General features: G+C 52.3%; 1 protein-coding gene across 2 annotated transcripts in view; it reads left to right on the top strand.

Annotated features, from left to right (window-relative positions):
• The window catches only part of LOC104469208 (sodium/calcium exchanger 1-like), a 15,441-nt gene extending 290 nt beyond the window's left edge, over positions 1-15,151 (top strand). Inside the window, exons 2-9 of one of the 2 annotated variants that reach the window (XM_010083634.1) lie at positions 2,449-2,469; positions 3,235-3,252; positions 3,362-3,376; positions 4,006-4,074; positions 4,929-5,059; positions 6,233-6,332; positions 11,757-12,032; positions 14,641-15,151. In XM_010083634.1, the coding sequence (XP_010081936.1) occupies positions 2,449-2,469; positions 3,235-3,252; positions 3,362-3,376; positions 4,006-4,074; positions 4,929-5,059; positions 6,233-6,332; positions 11,757-12,032; positions 14,641-15,017 (1,007 nt within the window). In that variant the 3' untranslated portion in view covers positions 15,018-15,151. The remainder of the gene's footprint in view (positions 1-2,448; positions 2,470-3,234; positions 3,253-3,361; positions 3,377-4,005; positions 4,075-4,928; positions 5,060-6,232; positions 6,333-11,756; positions 12,033-14,640) is intronic. The other variant, XM_010083635.1, reaches the window with a different exon arrangement.
• The last annotated feature ends 125 nt before the right edge of the window (positions 15,152-15,276 follow it).

The following is a 15,276-nucleotide window of genomic DNA, read 5'->3' as shown; positions in this document are numbered from 1 at the left end:
TCCCCCAGAGGGCCCGGGGGGGATGCCCAGCCGCTTCCCCCCACCCAGTCATCTCTGGCACCACGGCACCTGGGTGGACATGAACTGCATGCGTGTGTGATGCCAATCATGTGTTTGCCTTTGTCTTGTGTTCCCACAGGAAATTCATTACCCTTAGAATACTTGACCGTGAGGAGTATGAGAAAGAGTGCAGTTTCTTCCTTGTGCTTGGGGACCCAGTGTGGCTACGACGAGGAGTGAAAGGTGTGAGAGTAAAACCAGACCAGCTCTCGAGACGCTGCCGTCCGCTTTCTCTGTGTCTCCCTACTCTCACACTCCTTTCTCCTCGCCCTTTGGCTCCCAGCCGTTTTGCCCTCCCTCCTTCGAAGCTTGGCCACTGCACCTTTTTGCTCTGTTTCCTTTCTTCTTTCATTTCTGGAGGACTCTGTCTCCCTCACAAGAGACCCCCGGGAGCAACACACACTCCCGGGAGGACCCCAGAACACCCGGGCAGGGGACGATGAGCATCACCAGCCCCAAAAAAAACATTTTGAGAGTGCTTGCTGCCCTGGCACGTTGCAGCTATACCTTCATTTAATTGAGGAGAAAATTCAGTCTCGAGAAGTAAAAAGGTGATGCTGCATCATTTTTATCGGAAGATAAAAGAGCCTTTGCTTGGAATGAAATGCATGGCCAGAGCGGTAATTTTAGCCTTTTTATACTGGCAGTAGGATCTGAAAATAGCTGAGAATCACAGCACAAGCAGGTAATACCATAAGATGCAATCAGTCTAGGAGAAATCAGGTTATATTCAAATAAAGTTTCATGGCTCTGCACTGGATAATAGCTTCTCATAGGAATAATAAAAACAATTTCCTCTTTCATCACATTTCTAAACCAACAGCAAACCTTCCCAAAAAAAGACAGAGTTCACTTATTTTTCCATGCATTTTTATTTTTTTCTGATAGGAAATGAGCGAAAATTAATGTCAACAGCTAATTCTGTGCACTACTGGTGGCTGAGCAAGAAGTAGTTTTAGAGTTACTTAAGATAATGAGTTGCCCTACAACAGACCCTTATTAAAGCCTTTGTAAAAAATTGGCAGCAGCATTTGGTCTATCTGCCTTGGAGCTGCTTTCTGATTTCTGGGACATAAGCTCTCCCTTCAGCAGGCAGGGGGTTGTAATATACTATTTGTTCAGGACAGAGAGGGCCCCCAGCAGTCCCCGTGCTGAGTGGGGACATGCTGGCGTATTTCGGGATAAAAACACATCTGGCAGCGATGCCGTGTTCCCTTTCAGTGCAGCTGCTGTCTAGGTCAGCTGCATTGTCCCCTCCAACACGTTCTCTGCTGCTTTATGTGACTAGCTAGCAGAAGCAGGGCTGAAAAATCATACTCTGCAGGCGGAGACTCTGCAGGCGGTATTTGTATCATAAAATGGTGCTGGTGGCATCTATGGAGCATAGCCAGTGTTGCCAGGATAAAGTGACACATGGAAAGTTCACCTCGGCAGTGCCGGCTTTGCCCAGCTTCACAGGGACCCGTGTGGGCTCAGCCTTGCGAGTTCAGCAAGAGCAAACCTGCTTCCCAGGCCCCAGCTTTGAGAATTGTGGTACCGGCTCATAAGATCCCAGATCAAAGGTTGAGTTAAAAATAAAAGGAGAAGGAAAGAAAGTCACTCATCTTCCTGATCACAACGATAACTGAGGAAACCGGAGGGAAGATCAGCTTTGCCATCTCACTAGCTGGATGGAAGACAAGATTTTAAAGGATGCTATTTCCTGCTTTGGCCATGAAACTTTTTTTTAAAAAACTTGGTATTTGTGCTTGGTTTTGTCCAAGAGGCAGTGAGGCAGGGCGAGCTGTGTCCTCAGCACCCTGAAGGTGGGAGCATCTCTGCCATGCCACCCTTGGGCCACGTAGCTGTGGTAGGGTCTGAACCTCAGGGACCAAAGACCCACCAGTGCAATAAGGGAGAGGCTTTTTTTCTTTTGTTTTGGAGACCTAAAATCTTGAGTGAGAAGGTTCTAGAGCCAAGCCTTGCCACAGACTCTTCTCCTCCCGTTGTGTGCACCAGCAGTGCAGCTGTCTGCTGGAGGAGCTCAAAGCCAGTAGCCGCTGCACACTGGACATCTTGTGTCCTCCCCCGGGGCAGAACTGCCTCTGAGACCAATGGAAGATCTTGCACATGCAATTCAAAGGGAAAAAATGAATTTTTGGAGTGTGCCTTTTAATCCCATGTCCACCCCATGTTTGCAATAGTTTTTATTTTAAATCCACAATCCCATGAAACATTTCTGCTCCTTTATTTGTAATGCCTTTCTCTCAACACTAATGGTATCCTGCAGCTTTACAGATCTGAAATCTCTGCCACGGGATCTGGAGTCTTTCTGTGGATATCCCTTTTGATTTCATTATTCATTTACTTTTCTTCTTCTGTGTTTGTCTCTGTCTGTCTCCTTCACAGCCCTGTTGTTGAATGAGCTTGGTAAGCGCGCATTCATTTTTCTTTTCCATTTTTACAGTTTGTCTGCGTATTTTTGGAAGACGATTTTGTTTGACGTTTTTCTTTGCTCACAACGTTCTCTTTTAGGGTGGTCAGCAATATTTAAGTAAGCTCAGGTATCTAATGCCACATCTTTACCCCGGAGTAGAGCCCCAAGTGGCAGCCCACTGTGGCGAGGAGCATTTTTCAGAAGTGACGTTGTTACAGCCATAGTAAACCTGCTGACACCCTGAGTCCCAAACCTGCCCCGTGCAAATTAACCCGTCACCTCTTACACTGGCGCGGCAGAAACGGGATTGCCTGTGACTCAGCGATGCTTGGACAGGAAAGTTGGCCAATCCTTTTTGAAGAGACTGCCTCCAGTCCTGGGGAGGGTTAGAGCCCACCTAGCCTCTGTATTTCCTTGCTGGCCATGCTGGGGAGGGAAGCAAAGCAGCCCTCGTTCCCCAAAGCACCCCCAGCCCTGGGACGGGCTCGCGCTGCTTTTACCCTTTCTGCAGCTCATATTAGATACTGCGGGGTGGCAGCTTGCAGGTGTGGGTTGAAAAGTCTGTGTTCAGGTGTCCCCAGCCTGTCCCTGGGGTGCGTGTCAGGGAGCAGCCCCCGTGCCCACAGTACCCGGCCGTGGGGCAAGGAGGTGCCCCCAGCTCCATGCAGGCTGCAGGGCATCCGTGTGTTGCTGTGCCCATGCTAACCCTCCATTTCTCTCTCTCTCTCTGTCTCTCTCTCATTTTTGGTTTCATCTAGGTGGCTTCACCATCACAGGTATGGATTTCTGCTCTCCCCCCACCCACCCCTTCCCTCCTCTTAATGGCCATATGCTCACCCTGCTCTTTCCTCTTGGTTTCCTCTTTCCTTTTGTTCTGTCCTGGAGGGAAACTCTGGAAGGGTAAGAAGGCGCTGTGCCGCGGCCCCTGGCCAGTCACACTAACGCCTGTCCTCCCACAGAGTGCTTTGCCTGCCGCGCACACCTAACCCCCGCCTTGGGAGCGGGGAGCTGTCACCCCCAAACAACAGGCAGCCCCCAGCCAGCTCTTGGAGCGGGGGGAGCTTCACCACTTGGCCCAACCTTCTCCTCCCCGGTGCCCACCCGGGAGGTGTGCGCAGGGGTCTGCAGAGCACGGGGAGCCCGTCCCCGCTCCCCAGGCAGCAGATGGGGTGCCGGAGCACTGCGGGAGGTGCGGGACCCCATGGGGAGACCCCGCAGTGGGGTTTGCTCATCGGTCCTTAGCGAGCCGAGCATCCGTCGTTAGGAGAAGCGCTGCAGAGGGAGAAGGTCCCAGGTCCCGCACGTTGCAGAGCAGTCCCTCAGAAGCCCTGGAGACATTAATTCAGACTAACGAGGACTGTCAGGAGGAGAAGGGCTTTCCTGGGCGGGTGCAGAAGAGGGGCAGCCAGCAAGGGAGTGACACTAACCCCGTGTGAAGTAGGAGTAGAGTTTACTAACCGCACGGCAGTGGTTTGCATGGGGTGTACAGTCCCTCCTGCTGATCTCCTGCTGATCGCTTTGGTTGATAGGCAACCCTATCTTCAGGAAGGTCCAAGCTAGAGATCATCCTCTTCTTTGCACCGTGGTCACCATCCAAGGTACCCGCAGCGTGACACCCAAGGGCCGTGGCAGTCTGATGGGGACTGACGGGGGTGTTTGCCTACTGACAGTTTAACTCCTGTCTCCGGTGAATCCAGCCCTTTTTAGCCCTGATGTCCTTCTGCTCATCCCTGGGATGGACTGCTCAGCGGGGCTCTGTACAGGGACAGTGACAAAAGCCATGCTGCCTGGGGTCCCCATGCCCCAAAGGTGGCACAGATGCCAGTGGAGGTGCAGCCCTGCTCCACTGCTCTTGTAGGCTCTCTGTTGCCTCCTGTCTCAGGGTTTGGGCCCAGGCCATGCCCTGTGGATGGCTCCTCACACCTGTATGGCCCAGCACTGTTTCCTTCAGCCTTGCCAGCGCAGCAGGAGTTGCATGCTCTCTTGCTGCCAGCCCCCTCCCCAAGGTACAGCCCTGCCCAGAAGGAGGCAGAGCCAAGATTTCATACCTATCTCAGCCCTGGGGCTGCCAGCAGCTCTCTCTAGTTGTAACAGGCTGATGAAAATGTCCTGACCGTGCACCGATGAGGACCCGGAGGGCTGGGAAATGGAGCAGTCTTAGTGATGATCTGTCCCCTCCCAGCACCCCTGAGGGAGAGGCAGCAGGTACCAGGGGATACGCTGCTCCCCAGCCCTCAGGAGGACCCTTTCTGAGGCTGGAGGGGTGACAGACCTCTTGCTAGCATTTCCCAGCACAACTACCTTTTCTATTGCTCCATGACCTCCTCCTTCTCAGCTACTCTGTCGCTCATGCTCCCACACAGAAGCTTCCTGACCTCCCCCTCTGATGGGAAGCCACCTCCAGAGAGTGACCACCTGGGCCTGGCTTACCAACGGGCTCTTTGCTTTGCAGAGGAGAGTGAAGAAAAGCAACCGCTGACCAGCAAGGAGGAGGAAGAACGTAGAATCGCAGAGATGGGGCGCCCAGTCCTGGGGGAGCACACCAAACTTGAAGTCATCATTGAGGAATCCTATGAGTTCAAGGTACATCTGTGTCCCCTGTCCCTGTTCTTCTTCCCCCGTCCCAGCTGGGGACCCTCCTTTTGGGTTTGCACAGCACAGGCAAGCAATGGTAATGGCCTCGCAGCAAAGCGAGGCGGTTCCTGGCATCACAAGGTCTCAGAGCATGACCAAGGGACACTTTGAAAGGTGGCTGAGCCAAGGCACGATGAAAGGGTGACGGTCACTCCAGTAATACGTTGGTGGGTTAAAATACACTCTGCATCCTGATTCTGTCCATTAGCCCACAGCTATGGTCCTTGGGGGATGATCCCAGACTTTCTGTCCCACTCACAGACTGTTTGTGGTTATTATTATACAAGTGCAGCAATCTGGAGAGCTTAAGAGCTGACTGGGCTCCAAAATGCTGCAGGTTGCTTTAAAATATAACATCGTTCTCACAGTGATGTGCTGCACCCAGGTCCTTACAGGCAGGCTGGGGTGAGCCCTGAGCCCGGGACTCCCAGCGCAGAGGGCTGATTCCTTGATAAATGCAAGTAGTGGTCGTGAAGCTAAGCTGCCATGAACGTGTGTGCCAGACCAAGAGCTGAAACCTGGCCGTTTCATTATCTTTTCCATTTTTCTGTAGTATAAAAAAATAAGGCCACCCTTACTGCATGGCAGCAGTGGCTGCCTCCTCCCAGGGTTTTTCTGCCCATGGTCGGTGTGCGTCTGAGGCATCACAGCGTGCGGGCAGCCCCCAGCCTGCCTGCCCAAGAGAATCTTCTACATCTCCTACCCACGGCTGCCAGAGCAGCTTCCCTGCCGTTGCTGAGCGCCAGCTCCTGAGCAGCCCAGAGAGGTAGAGCCCAGCTCCACAAAGTTCCAGTTAGTGCTTTGAAGCAGCCTGGTAAAATTCTTCCCAAGGCATTGCAAACAAGAGGATCTGTGGCACCTGAGCACTATTTGCTCTTAAACCTCTGCTGAAATGGTTTAAACTCTCCTCACGAGCAGGTTTCAAAATGTCTTTTTGAGCGGCAGCAGGGGGAATTGCAAGTACTTACGTTTGCTTTCACTGCTGGGGCTCTTGACCTGATCTTAAAACCTACAAAGCTTTCCCCATCAGTGCATGGCTGTAAGCACTAGCACCCGTGGGTTTTAGCCCAGCATCTCCAGCCCAACAGCCCCTAATTCTCTCCTCTGTGTCTCCATCCACAGAACACGGTGGACAAGCTCATTAAGAAGACAAACCTGGCCCTGGTGGTTGGCACAAACAGCTGGAGGGAGCAGTTTATTGAGGCTATTACTGTCAGCGCAGGTGAGTTTGGACCACAGCTCTGGGTGAATTACTATCAACATCGCTTGTGTCTCGGCTGGGCTGTGTCAGTAATACCCACGGTAGTGGAGCGGCAGGATGCAAAACAGGTGGCAGAGTTATTTACAGCTTCTGCATGAATAAGACAGCTGATTAAACCCTTTTGTGAAATCACCTTGTCTGATGTGTAGGATCCTCCTGCATCAAGCCTGTCTGTAGCAGCTGGCAGAGAAACACCCTGGCTGTTAGCAGATGGCAGAGGGGGAAAGTCATTTTGGTGAGAGAGATCTGGGAGGCAAAGGCAGTGTTTAAATTCAGAGTGGCATCAATGATACTGGTGCAAAGCAGCAGTGCTCCACATCCCTGGCGCTCCCCGTACCGCTGCGGTGAGGACAATGCAGTAGCCAAGCCCTGAAGCCAGCCACTGGGTCACCATCTCTGTGGGCCAAAATTCGCCCTTGACTCCCTGCTTCCAGCTGTGGCTGGAGGTTATGGCTCAGCAGCCCAATAGCTGCAGCAGCATGTGATATCTGAGGTCATATCAGACCATATCAGGTTGCCCAGGGAAGCTGTGGATGCCCCATCCCTGGAGGGGTTCAAGGCCAGGCTGGATGAGGCTTTGGGCAACCTGGGCTAGTGGGAGGTGTCCCTGCCCATGGCAGGGGGGTTGGAACTCAATGATCCCTAAGGTCCCTTCCGACCCAAACCATTCTGTGATTCTGTGATTCTATATCTCACCTCTCTTGGAGAATTGCCTTTCCCTCAGAAATGCCCTGTTGTACTGTGTTCACAGACGCCAGTACCATGTTTACCAGTATGCCCAGTGTAGGATACATTAGCATTCCCACATATGTGGAAAATGAAAGAAAGGTCTCCTCCAGATGTGGTTTTAACAGCTGGAGACACTGTAACTCACTGGCTGGATGTTCCAACCTCACAGCCCAGCCTGGGCTGCCTGTGTGCATGCATTAGGGCAGAATCAACCTTCTTAACTTACTGGGGAAGGCAATTTCAGCTTGTCTGGCTAATTGTGCATTGAAATGCATGGGGGACCACTCACGCTTCCTACCTTGAGCTCTGCTGTACAGAATAACCTCTGCCCAGCACACAGTAATTAAAAGTGATGGCTGTACCATTTACCCTCTGCCTCTGAAAATGAGGACAGGACATCATTGTGGAGCAGCTATCTCCTCAAATTGAGATCCTTCCTCTTGTAGCATTGTTATTCTTAGAGCCTCCAGCCAAGAGCCTTCCCATTATTTCAGATAAGCATGAACATATCATGCAGGACAATCGTTGCTGCAGGTTTTGTAGCTAATACAGCTAAAGTAATCTATGCCAGAATCCATTATTTAATTGCAGCCCATATTAAAGCAAAGACAATCTCTGCTACTTGGATCCCATCTCTGTGAGACACGTAAAGACTACGGATATGTGAAAGCTCCATTGCCACTGGGTCTTGCATATACAGCCACCATCAGTGCTAACAGGGTGATTAACAACCATTTAACAAATGTGGCCTATTTCAGTGGACATAAGCTGTCCCTTGCAGTTGGGGAATAGTAGTTTGCCTCTAAGCTCCAGACCTACTTTTTTCTGCCAGGATTTAGCTCCTCAAGCTTTGTGCCAAGCAAGTTAAAATGCCTCAAACAATGGAGTTTGGGTTGGAGATTTTCCCTGCAGCCCACCACGGAGAGCAGGTGAAAGTCACACATTCCCACTTCAAAACGTGACATCCCAGCTGAGAAAAGAAACATTAAAACTCTGTTTCCCACCCAATGAGCAACTGGCGGCAGTGTTGGCAGGGAGGCTGAGTGATGGAGCAGCAGGAGGTCGGCTTTGTGGAAGCGCAGTGCAGGTGTCAGCAAGACCGTGCGACACCACGCTGTGCCTTCCCGTGGTGTCTGTGGGGCTGAGCTGAAGCCTCTCGCCCGTAGCTGCCTTCGGTGTGCACCCGAAAGTCCATGAAATTTCTGCCACAGCAAAAACATGCTGGGGTTTGTGAGCCTGGTCCTGAAGGCACCCCTGGGTCACCATCCAACCTCACTCTGAGTTTCAAGTCACCTTCACAGGGCCTGGTGAGCTCTTCAAAAGAGAGACGTTATTGCTGCTTAACGAAATGATAGACAGATCCAGACAAGGGTTGTGACAGTGGCACTCGTGTTCGTTTTTCAGTCTGTTTTATCATCTCCATAAAGATTTAGATCCATGACAGTCCTGCTGCCATGCAGCTCAGAAGACGATTAAAATACCTGCTGCAAGATTACAGTGTGAGCACAGCACAATGTATCCTGCCAGTACCAGCCTTCGTGCAACAGGAAAAGAATAAAGGCCAGCATAGGCTGCCCAGGCTGCAAAACTGTTCCTTATCTCCACGACGATGCACAGGAACAGGGTATTTATATCTGCCAAAATAACACCATGCCACTGATTAGCTACTGTTTGTGCCATAGTGAGTTTGAAGATTTAAAGCCAAGCAACACATAACTTCCCATCAAGTTATTGCAGAGACGGCAAGTTTCCCACTGCCTGTATCTTACATGTTGGTCTCAGTCTGCAAAGGTGCTTTGAAGACAAACAATGTGTGCAAAGTTGCACCCCAACAGGGTTCTGACTTTTCCCTGGTTGCTCAGCTTCCTCTCCTCTTGATTCACCAAACCACCTCCTTCCACCTCTCCATTAGAGGTTCCCTCCTGCCTTGCTCTCGCTGGCTCCATCACTACCCTCTCCCCTGCAGCTGCATCTCTGCTGAGAGCCCCAAGGATGCCAGCAGAGTACAAGGTTTGCATGCACTAGAGCTGGGGCACACCAAGAGCAGATTGACTCCCTTTACAGGTTACCACATCTCTTGAGGATGATCACAGCCTGGGTGATCCCTGAGCCTTTTCCTTTTCTTGCTCCTGTGTGCTGCTGGTGCTCTTTGCGGTACCACAAAGGGGACTAGCCAAGAGGTGAAACTTCACTGCACAGGGCTTGACCTCTGCTTTCCCAGGAAGAATGCCACGTCTTGATTCCCCAATTGGCTTTTCGTCACCACCTTTGCGAGGAGACAGAAAGCAACTGTTGTTATGAGCAGCACCAAATCAAGCAGCTCACCAGCAGCTTCCCCCAATAACTCTGTTGCCATGGCACAGAGCCACCATTTGAACATGGGGTTAACTGATACCCACATACGGGTACACAGTGTACAGAAAGAGCATTTTATTCTCCCTGTGGGAGGCTTTATACATTTTGTTATTCAATCAAACATCCGCATCGTAGAGGAAGATGTGAAAGGAGGAATGTTCACCCTGGCCAGCAGTGGGGCCGATAAAAAGAGCACGATCTCGTTCAAAAGCTTATGCCAGCCTCATCGGTACTGTGGCTTCTCCCAGGCACAGAGACATCTTCCCCATAAACCCAGTGTCTGGCTAGGTGGGACCTTGTCCCCTTGCCCACCGCAGTGGAGCAGAGCAGAGGCTCAGGTTCCACTGAGTGCTCTTGGCTGCTCTGGGACCTGGCCCCTTTTTTCTGCCGTCCCCAGGTGTCCTCTGGGGAGGGAGAGCCCGGCACACTCATGCCATCCGACGGGGACGGACTGCACATGGTGTCCTCCCCTTGGTAAGGAGCTTCTGCCAGCAGCCATGCAGGGAGATCTGGTGGTCCACATCCTTGGAGGGAGAAAAAAATCCAACAAAGACAACGACAAATCAGCAACCTGAGTGCAACCCTTGGAATCCCTGATGTCTGTAACTTAGACCCCATCTTACCCATCTTCATTCACTGAGGGTGGAAGGAAGACTCCCTCTAATTTCACTGCGTCACCTCGCCTTCACGCCCAGGAGTGGTTTGAGTGCAAGCTGGGAGGAGCTGGCATGACTCTGGCACTGTGTGCTGGGCCAGGCTGGAGGAGCGCCGTGTTCTCCATGAGCCCTGCCCAGAGGACAGGCTGGCGGAGCTCGTTCAGAGCTGCTGGGGGGCTCGCTGGCAGGGTCAGCCCTGCACAGTGGGGACTTGGCTGGATGCCAAGTGGTTTTGGAGAGACGGGTGAGGTGCTGACAGGGAAGGGAGAAACAGAGACACCTGCCTGGATCCCCACGGCCCCGCCAGGACCAACAAGATGAAGATGTGCTGGGCCAGCGCTGGTGAAAAGGGCCGAGGAGCCAGGGGAGGGGGCCAGGACAGTCTGACATCTGCTGAGCTCTTTCGTGGTGACCCACAGGATGGCTTCTGGGCACAACCCAGCCTGCACGTCCACGGGGTATGGCCGTGGGTGCATAACTCCCTAAGTGCCCAGCAGCACTTGGGACATGCAGCAGCTGGCACTCGGGGTCTGAGAGCTCCCGACACACCAGGCAGGATGCACACAGACTCACATCCCCAATTTCCTGTCTGTCCTGGAGATCCAGGCCTTGCAGGTGCTGCAGGGACCACAGCCGTGAGCAGCAGTGCTCTGTGCGGGGCCAAGCTCAGCATGGCACCAGGATAGCTGCAGTCCGACCCACACAACGTGCCCAGTGAGCAGAGATGGGGCCAGCACTGCTGGCAGGCTCATGCTGGGAAAATTAGCCCTGCAAGGCATAAACAACAGATTGGTGAGAAGTGAAGCACTGACCTGGATCAGGGACAGAAAATAAAAGAACGAAAGTGTGGTTTTGCTGTGACAGATGACACCCTGCAGCTGGCTCATGGCCTGGGGTGCTTGACAGCTACCTGGAATGGTGTGGCAATGGGAAAGCATTTTCATGGGCAGGGGGTGCCCACTGACCTTGGTCAGACCTGACCAAAAGGAATAGGCAGACAGAGCTTGTAGAGAGGCACATAAGGGGGCAGGGAAATGCAACAGGGAAGGGCAGTCAGCGATGATGGAGCAGGGAGGTTTCAGGGCAGGTATTGTTAATGGCTGGATCCCAGTTTGCAGAAAAGGTGAAGCACCAGAGCTGGCAGCTCAGCGGCCACCACAACCAGAGATGTGGAAGCAATCGCAGGAGTTTGTGAAAAAAACAGCTCAAAAAGAGCTTCCTTAGGGGAATGTCCACAAGGCAACATGTTGCTCTTGGTGGGGTTCACACACCCCAATCTGCTCCAGCCAGCGTGAGGCCAGTTGTCTCCCATGTTGTCTGGGGAAAAGGCTTCTGAGCAGAGGCTGAGTCCCAAAAAGCTTCTGGTGCCTAACCTTAGGCAGAGGTGCTAGCATAAGGCTCTGCATTTCCTGAAGTGCAGGTTGGTTTTCGAGGCTGATGCCTTTGGAGGGTCTCCGTGCTGTGGGAAGGGGCTAGGAAAGGTCATTGAGCCCCTCTAATGATTGCCCAGAAAATAAGACATTTGGAAGCCAAGGCTTTCTAGGGCCCGGCTCATGAGAGACGGCATTTGCGGGGCTGCAGTATGCACAGGAACCCAGCCTCCCGTGGGATGGGAGTCTAATCAGGCACTCGTGGTTTTCTCCAGGGGAAGATGACGATGACGATGAATGTGGGGAGGAGAAGCTGCCCTCCTGCTTCGACTACGTGATGCACTTTCTGACCGTCTTCTGGAAGGTCCTTTTTGCCTTTGTGCCCCCCACAGACTACTGGAATGGTTGGGCTTGCTTCGTTGTCTCCATCCTCATGATCGGCCTCCTGACAGCTTTCATTGGCGACTTGGCATCTCACTTCGGCTGCACCATTGGCTTGAAGGACTCAGTCACCGCAGTCGTGTTTGTCGCACTGGGGACATCGGTGCCAGGTAAGGACAACAGCAGAGTTTATCGTAAGGGTCCATCTCTGCTCAGTCTGGGTTTGGCTTTGGGCTGGGAAGGCTGCACACAGCGAGGTCCTTGGCTATGCTTTGCAGGACCCCTGAGGACAGATTTGAGGTGTATGTGGGAGTTGCTTTTCAGACTCAGATGGGCCAGGAGGATCGAACCAGGACATGGATTCAGTCCCCTGAAATTATTGAAATAATTTCAAAATGTGCAAGGACCTTCCCCTTGCAAAGACTAAAGTATCTACTCCTGTGGACAGCCTCCATGGCATCCACTCTCAGAGTAGGAAATTGGTCTTTGATGAAAACGCTGCCTGTGTTGGTAGTCCTGAGTTTTCTGTCTGAGTATCTGCTCCTTTAACGTTGCTGCCCAGGTGAGTTAGGTGTTAGTTTGTACTCAGGACACTCTGCCCAGCGCGGACCCCTTTGTGTGAGACCAGAGTCAGCTTTGGTTCAGATGGATTGAGGTGAGGCTGCTGAGGTGGGGGAGCTGGTCAAAATCCAACTTGTGAAGCCCCCAGAAGGCCCCAGCCCCACAAACCTTTGGAGATGTGTCTCTGATCAAGTGGTCACCCAACCTCAGAAGACAGCAGACTGAGGACTGACGAGGGAGAGAAGAAATCATGTTTCCTTACCTACCTGCCACTTTGTCCCCCCATTGCACACTGACTTGCTGCAACCCAGCCTCCTTTTCTGCTGGCTCAGCAAAGGCCCCTCTTAGGGATGAACCAGGGCACTGGAGCAGCTGGTCCCAGTGACACGGTTGCTCTGGGAAGTCCCGTGTCAGACTGTGCAGGAGGACTTGTGCCTTCCACTCACCTTCTCCAATGGGCTGTGCTGGCCATGCACAGCCTGGTTCCCAGACAAGGGGCTCTAACCCAACCCGACCATCCCTCATGTTGGTCCCTCACCACCCCCAGGCTTCCAGTGATCAGCACGTGGGTGCTCAAAGACCTTGACATTGTCCTAATGCTACCAGAGCCCAAAAAAAGAAACAACAGAACCAAAAGGAAGAACAGATTTGGGCAAGGAACAGTGGAAGGAGCATTTTTCAGACTCCTGGAACTCCGAGGCGTGAGGTTTGTAGGGCTGTCTCACACCCTTGAAGGCGAAAGTCTTCCCTCCTCCTTTTGTCAACGAAAGGTGCAATTTAAGAAGGTTCTTTTTAGGATACATTTGGCTACTCTTGTTTGAACGAGCAGATGCTCCCAGACTGTGTGGTGTTAGCCGGGTGCTAGCTGGGCTCCTCCACCCTGGGGAGGTGCAGGGTGCTTTCCAGGAGGTGGACAAACATGCAGTGAAATACAGACTGACAGAGACCTTCCCAGCATTAAAAGCACTTCTCAAGCTGTTTCCACACTCTGGCTGGTGCTGGCAGCGGGCCCCAGATGTGCCCCATCCCACCTCTCGCAGTGACAGCTGCAGCGCCACAGATGCACCAGCACTGTCCCACAAGGCTGAAAACGAGGGGAAATGCCTTTTCCTTCCCCTAGCCCTAAGATGTGAGCTCCATGGGAGCTCTTTTTAAAAAATAAAGCAGCCTTTTGATTTCTTCGCAGTGCTAATAGGTGCCCAGCCCCTTCTGTTACATGAAACTGGGTCTTCGTTCCAGGCTGAGCTCCGGTGTCTCACCCTGGAGCCCCGCTGGGAAGGAGCATGAAGGAAACTCTGTAGAATTAAAAATCACGAAATCTGACCTCACCGTTTGCTTTTCTGAGCCACGCTCTGCTGCCTGTACCCAAGGTGATGTGGGAGGGCAGATGCGTGAAGTGTTCATCTTCTCATCACTAGCTGAGGGTGCTCGCCTGGACAAAGCCCAGATGCTCATCCCCCATCCTGCTCACTCCCTCTGCAGATCCAGAATGGGTTTGGAGGTAAAACCAGTGCTTCCCTATGGTGCAGAGAAGCGTCATGCTGGTCTACTCGACACGAGATCTGCCACGTAAAGGGCCAGATGAATTTTATCACAGCTCTTTTGCCACCGCTGTTAAAGCTGGTGCAGCACCTGGCCAAGCGTACACCCTCCCATGTGGTTTTTCTCCCTGAGGGATGAAGGATGACCGTCTGTTTACCAAAGCACCAGAGTCTGCACAAGACCCTGGACTTTAGTGAGGCAAAAGGTATTTGGAGTGACATCATCAAAGCAAATGTAGGAACACAAATACAAAACTTCAGGGGACCTGAAGGATAGATACAAACCACTGTGGCTCCCACAAAGCTTTTCCAACCTCTTCAATTCTTTTGCAAGTCAACAAATTGGCAGATGTGGGAGAAGGGGCCAATGCCGTGTAGTACTGGGAAGTGTAGTCTCATGCTTGAAACTCTGTGGGGGCATCTGGGGCCATAATGGGGGAAACCCTGTATTTCTGGACATTGAGATTTCCCTCCTGGGCATTTCTGGACCCTTACTCTGGCTCTGGACAGATGTGCCCTTCCTTGGGAGTGCCAGTAGACGAGGCTGTACCTTGTCCCCTTACCCAGTACCTTCATTCTCCAAGGGATGCCGTTGATATTTGTCCCCAAGCTGCCTGCTGCTGTCCCTCCTTTCCTGGCTGTTTCCTGACAGCTTCTCTCCGCCTTCCCTTTGCAGACACATTTGCCAGCAAAGTAGCAGCTACACAGGACCAGTATGCGGATGCCTCCATCGGGAACGTCACTGGGAGCAATGCCGTGAACGTTTTCCTGGGCATTGGGGTGGCCTGGTCCATCGCGGCCATCTACCACGCAGCACACGGACAAGCCTTCCAAGTCTCACCTGGTACCTTGGCCTTCTCTGTCACCCTCTTCACCATTTTTGCATTTATCAGTGTGGGCGTGCTGCTCTACCGGCGGAGACCTGAGATTGGAGGTGAGCTGGGCGGGCCGCGGACTTCCAAGCTGCTCACAACCTCACTCTTTATCCTCCTGTGGCTCTTGTACATATTCTTCTCATCTCTGGAAGCCTACTGCCACATAAAGGGCTTCTAAAGGGACAATCAGAGATAGTAAATATATATATATCTATATGTATCTATATAGAGTGATATATAGGTATAGATATAGATATAACGCTGTGTATAATGAACAGAGAAAGAATAAAAGAGATTTGCCATGTTCACACACCTGCTGACAGAAGGCGTTTTTTTTTTGGAGCGTCCTTTGAACTAGGCAGGACCCAAAGCCAGCAGGACCCTTCCCCAGGCAGCGGCCCCGGCCAGGAGCCTGGCGGCAGGGCCCTCGCTGCAAC

Source organism: Pterocles gutturalis, unplaced genomic scaffold (assembly GCF_000699245.1).
Source record: "Pterocles gutturalis isolate BGI_N339 unplaced genomic scaffold, ASM69924v1 scaffold2885, whole genome shotgun sequence".
NCBI classification, from domain to species: Eukaryota; Metazoa; Chordata; class Aves; order Pterocliformes; family Pteroclidae; genus Pterocles; species Pterocles gutturalis.
This window is presented reverse-complemented; position numbering and strand designations above follow the sequence as displayed.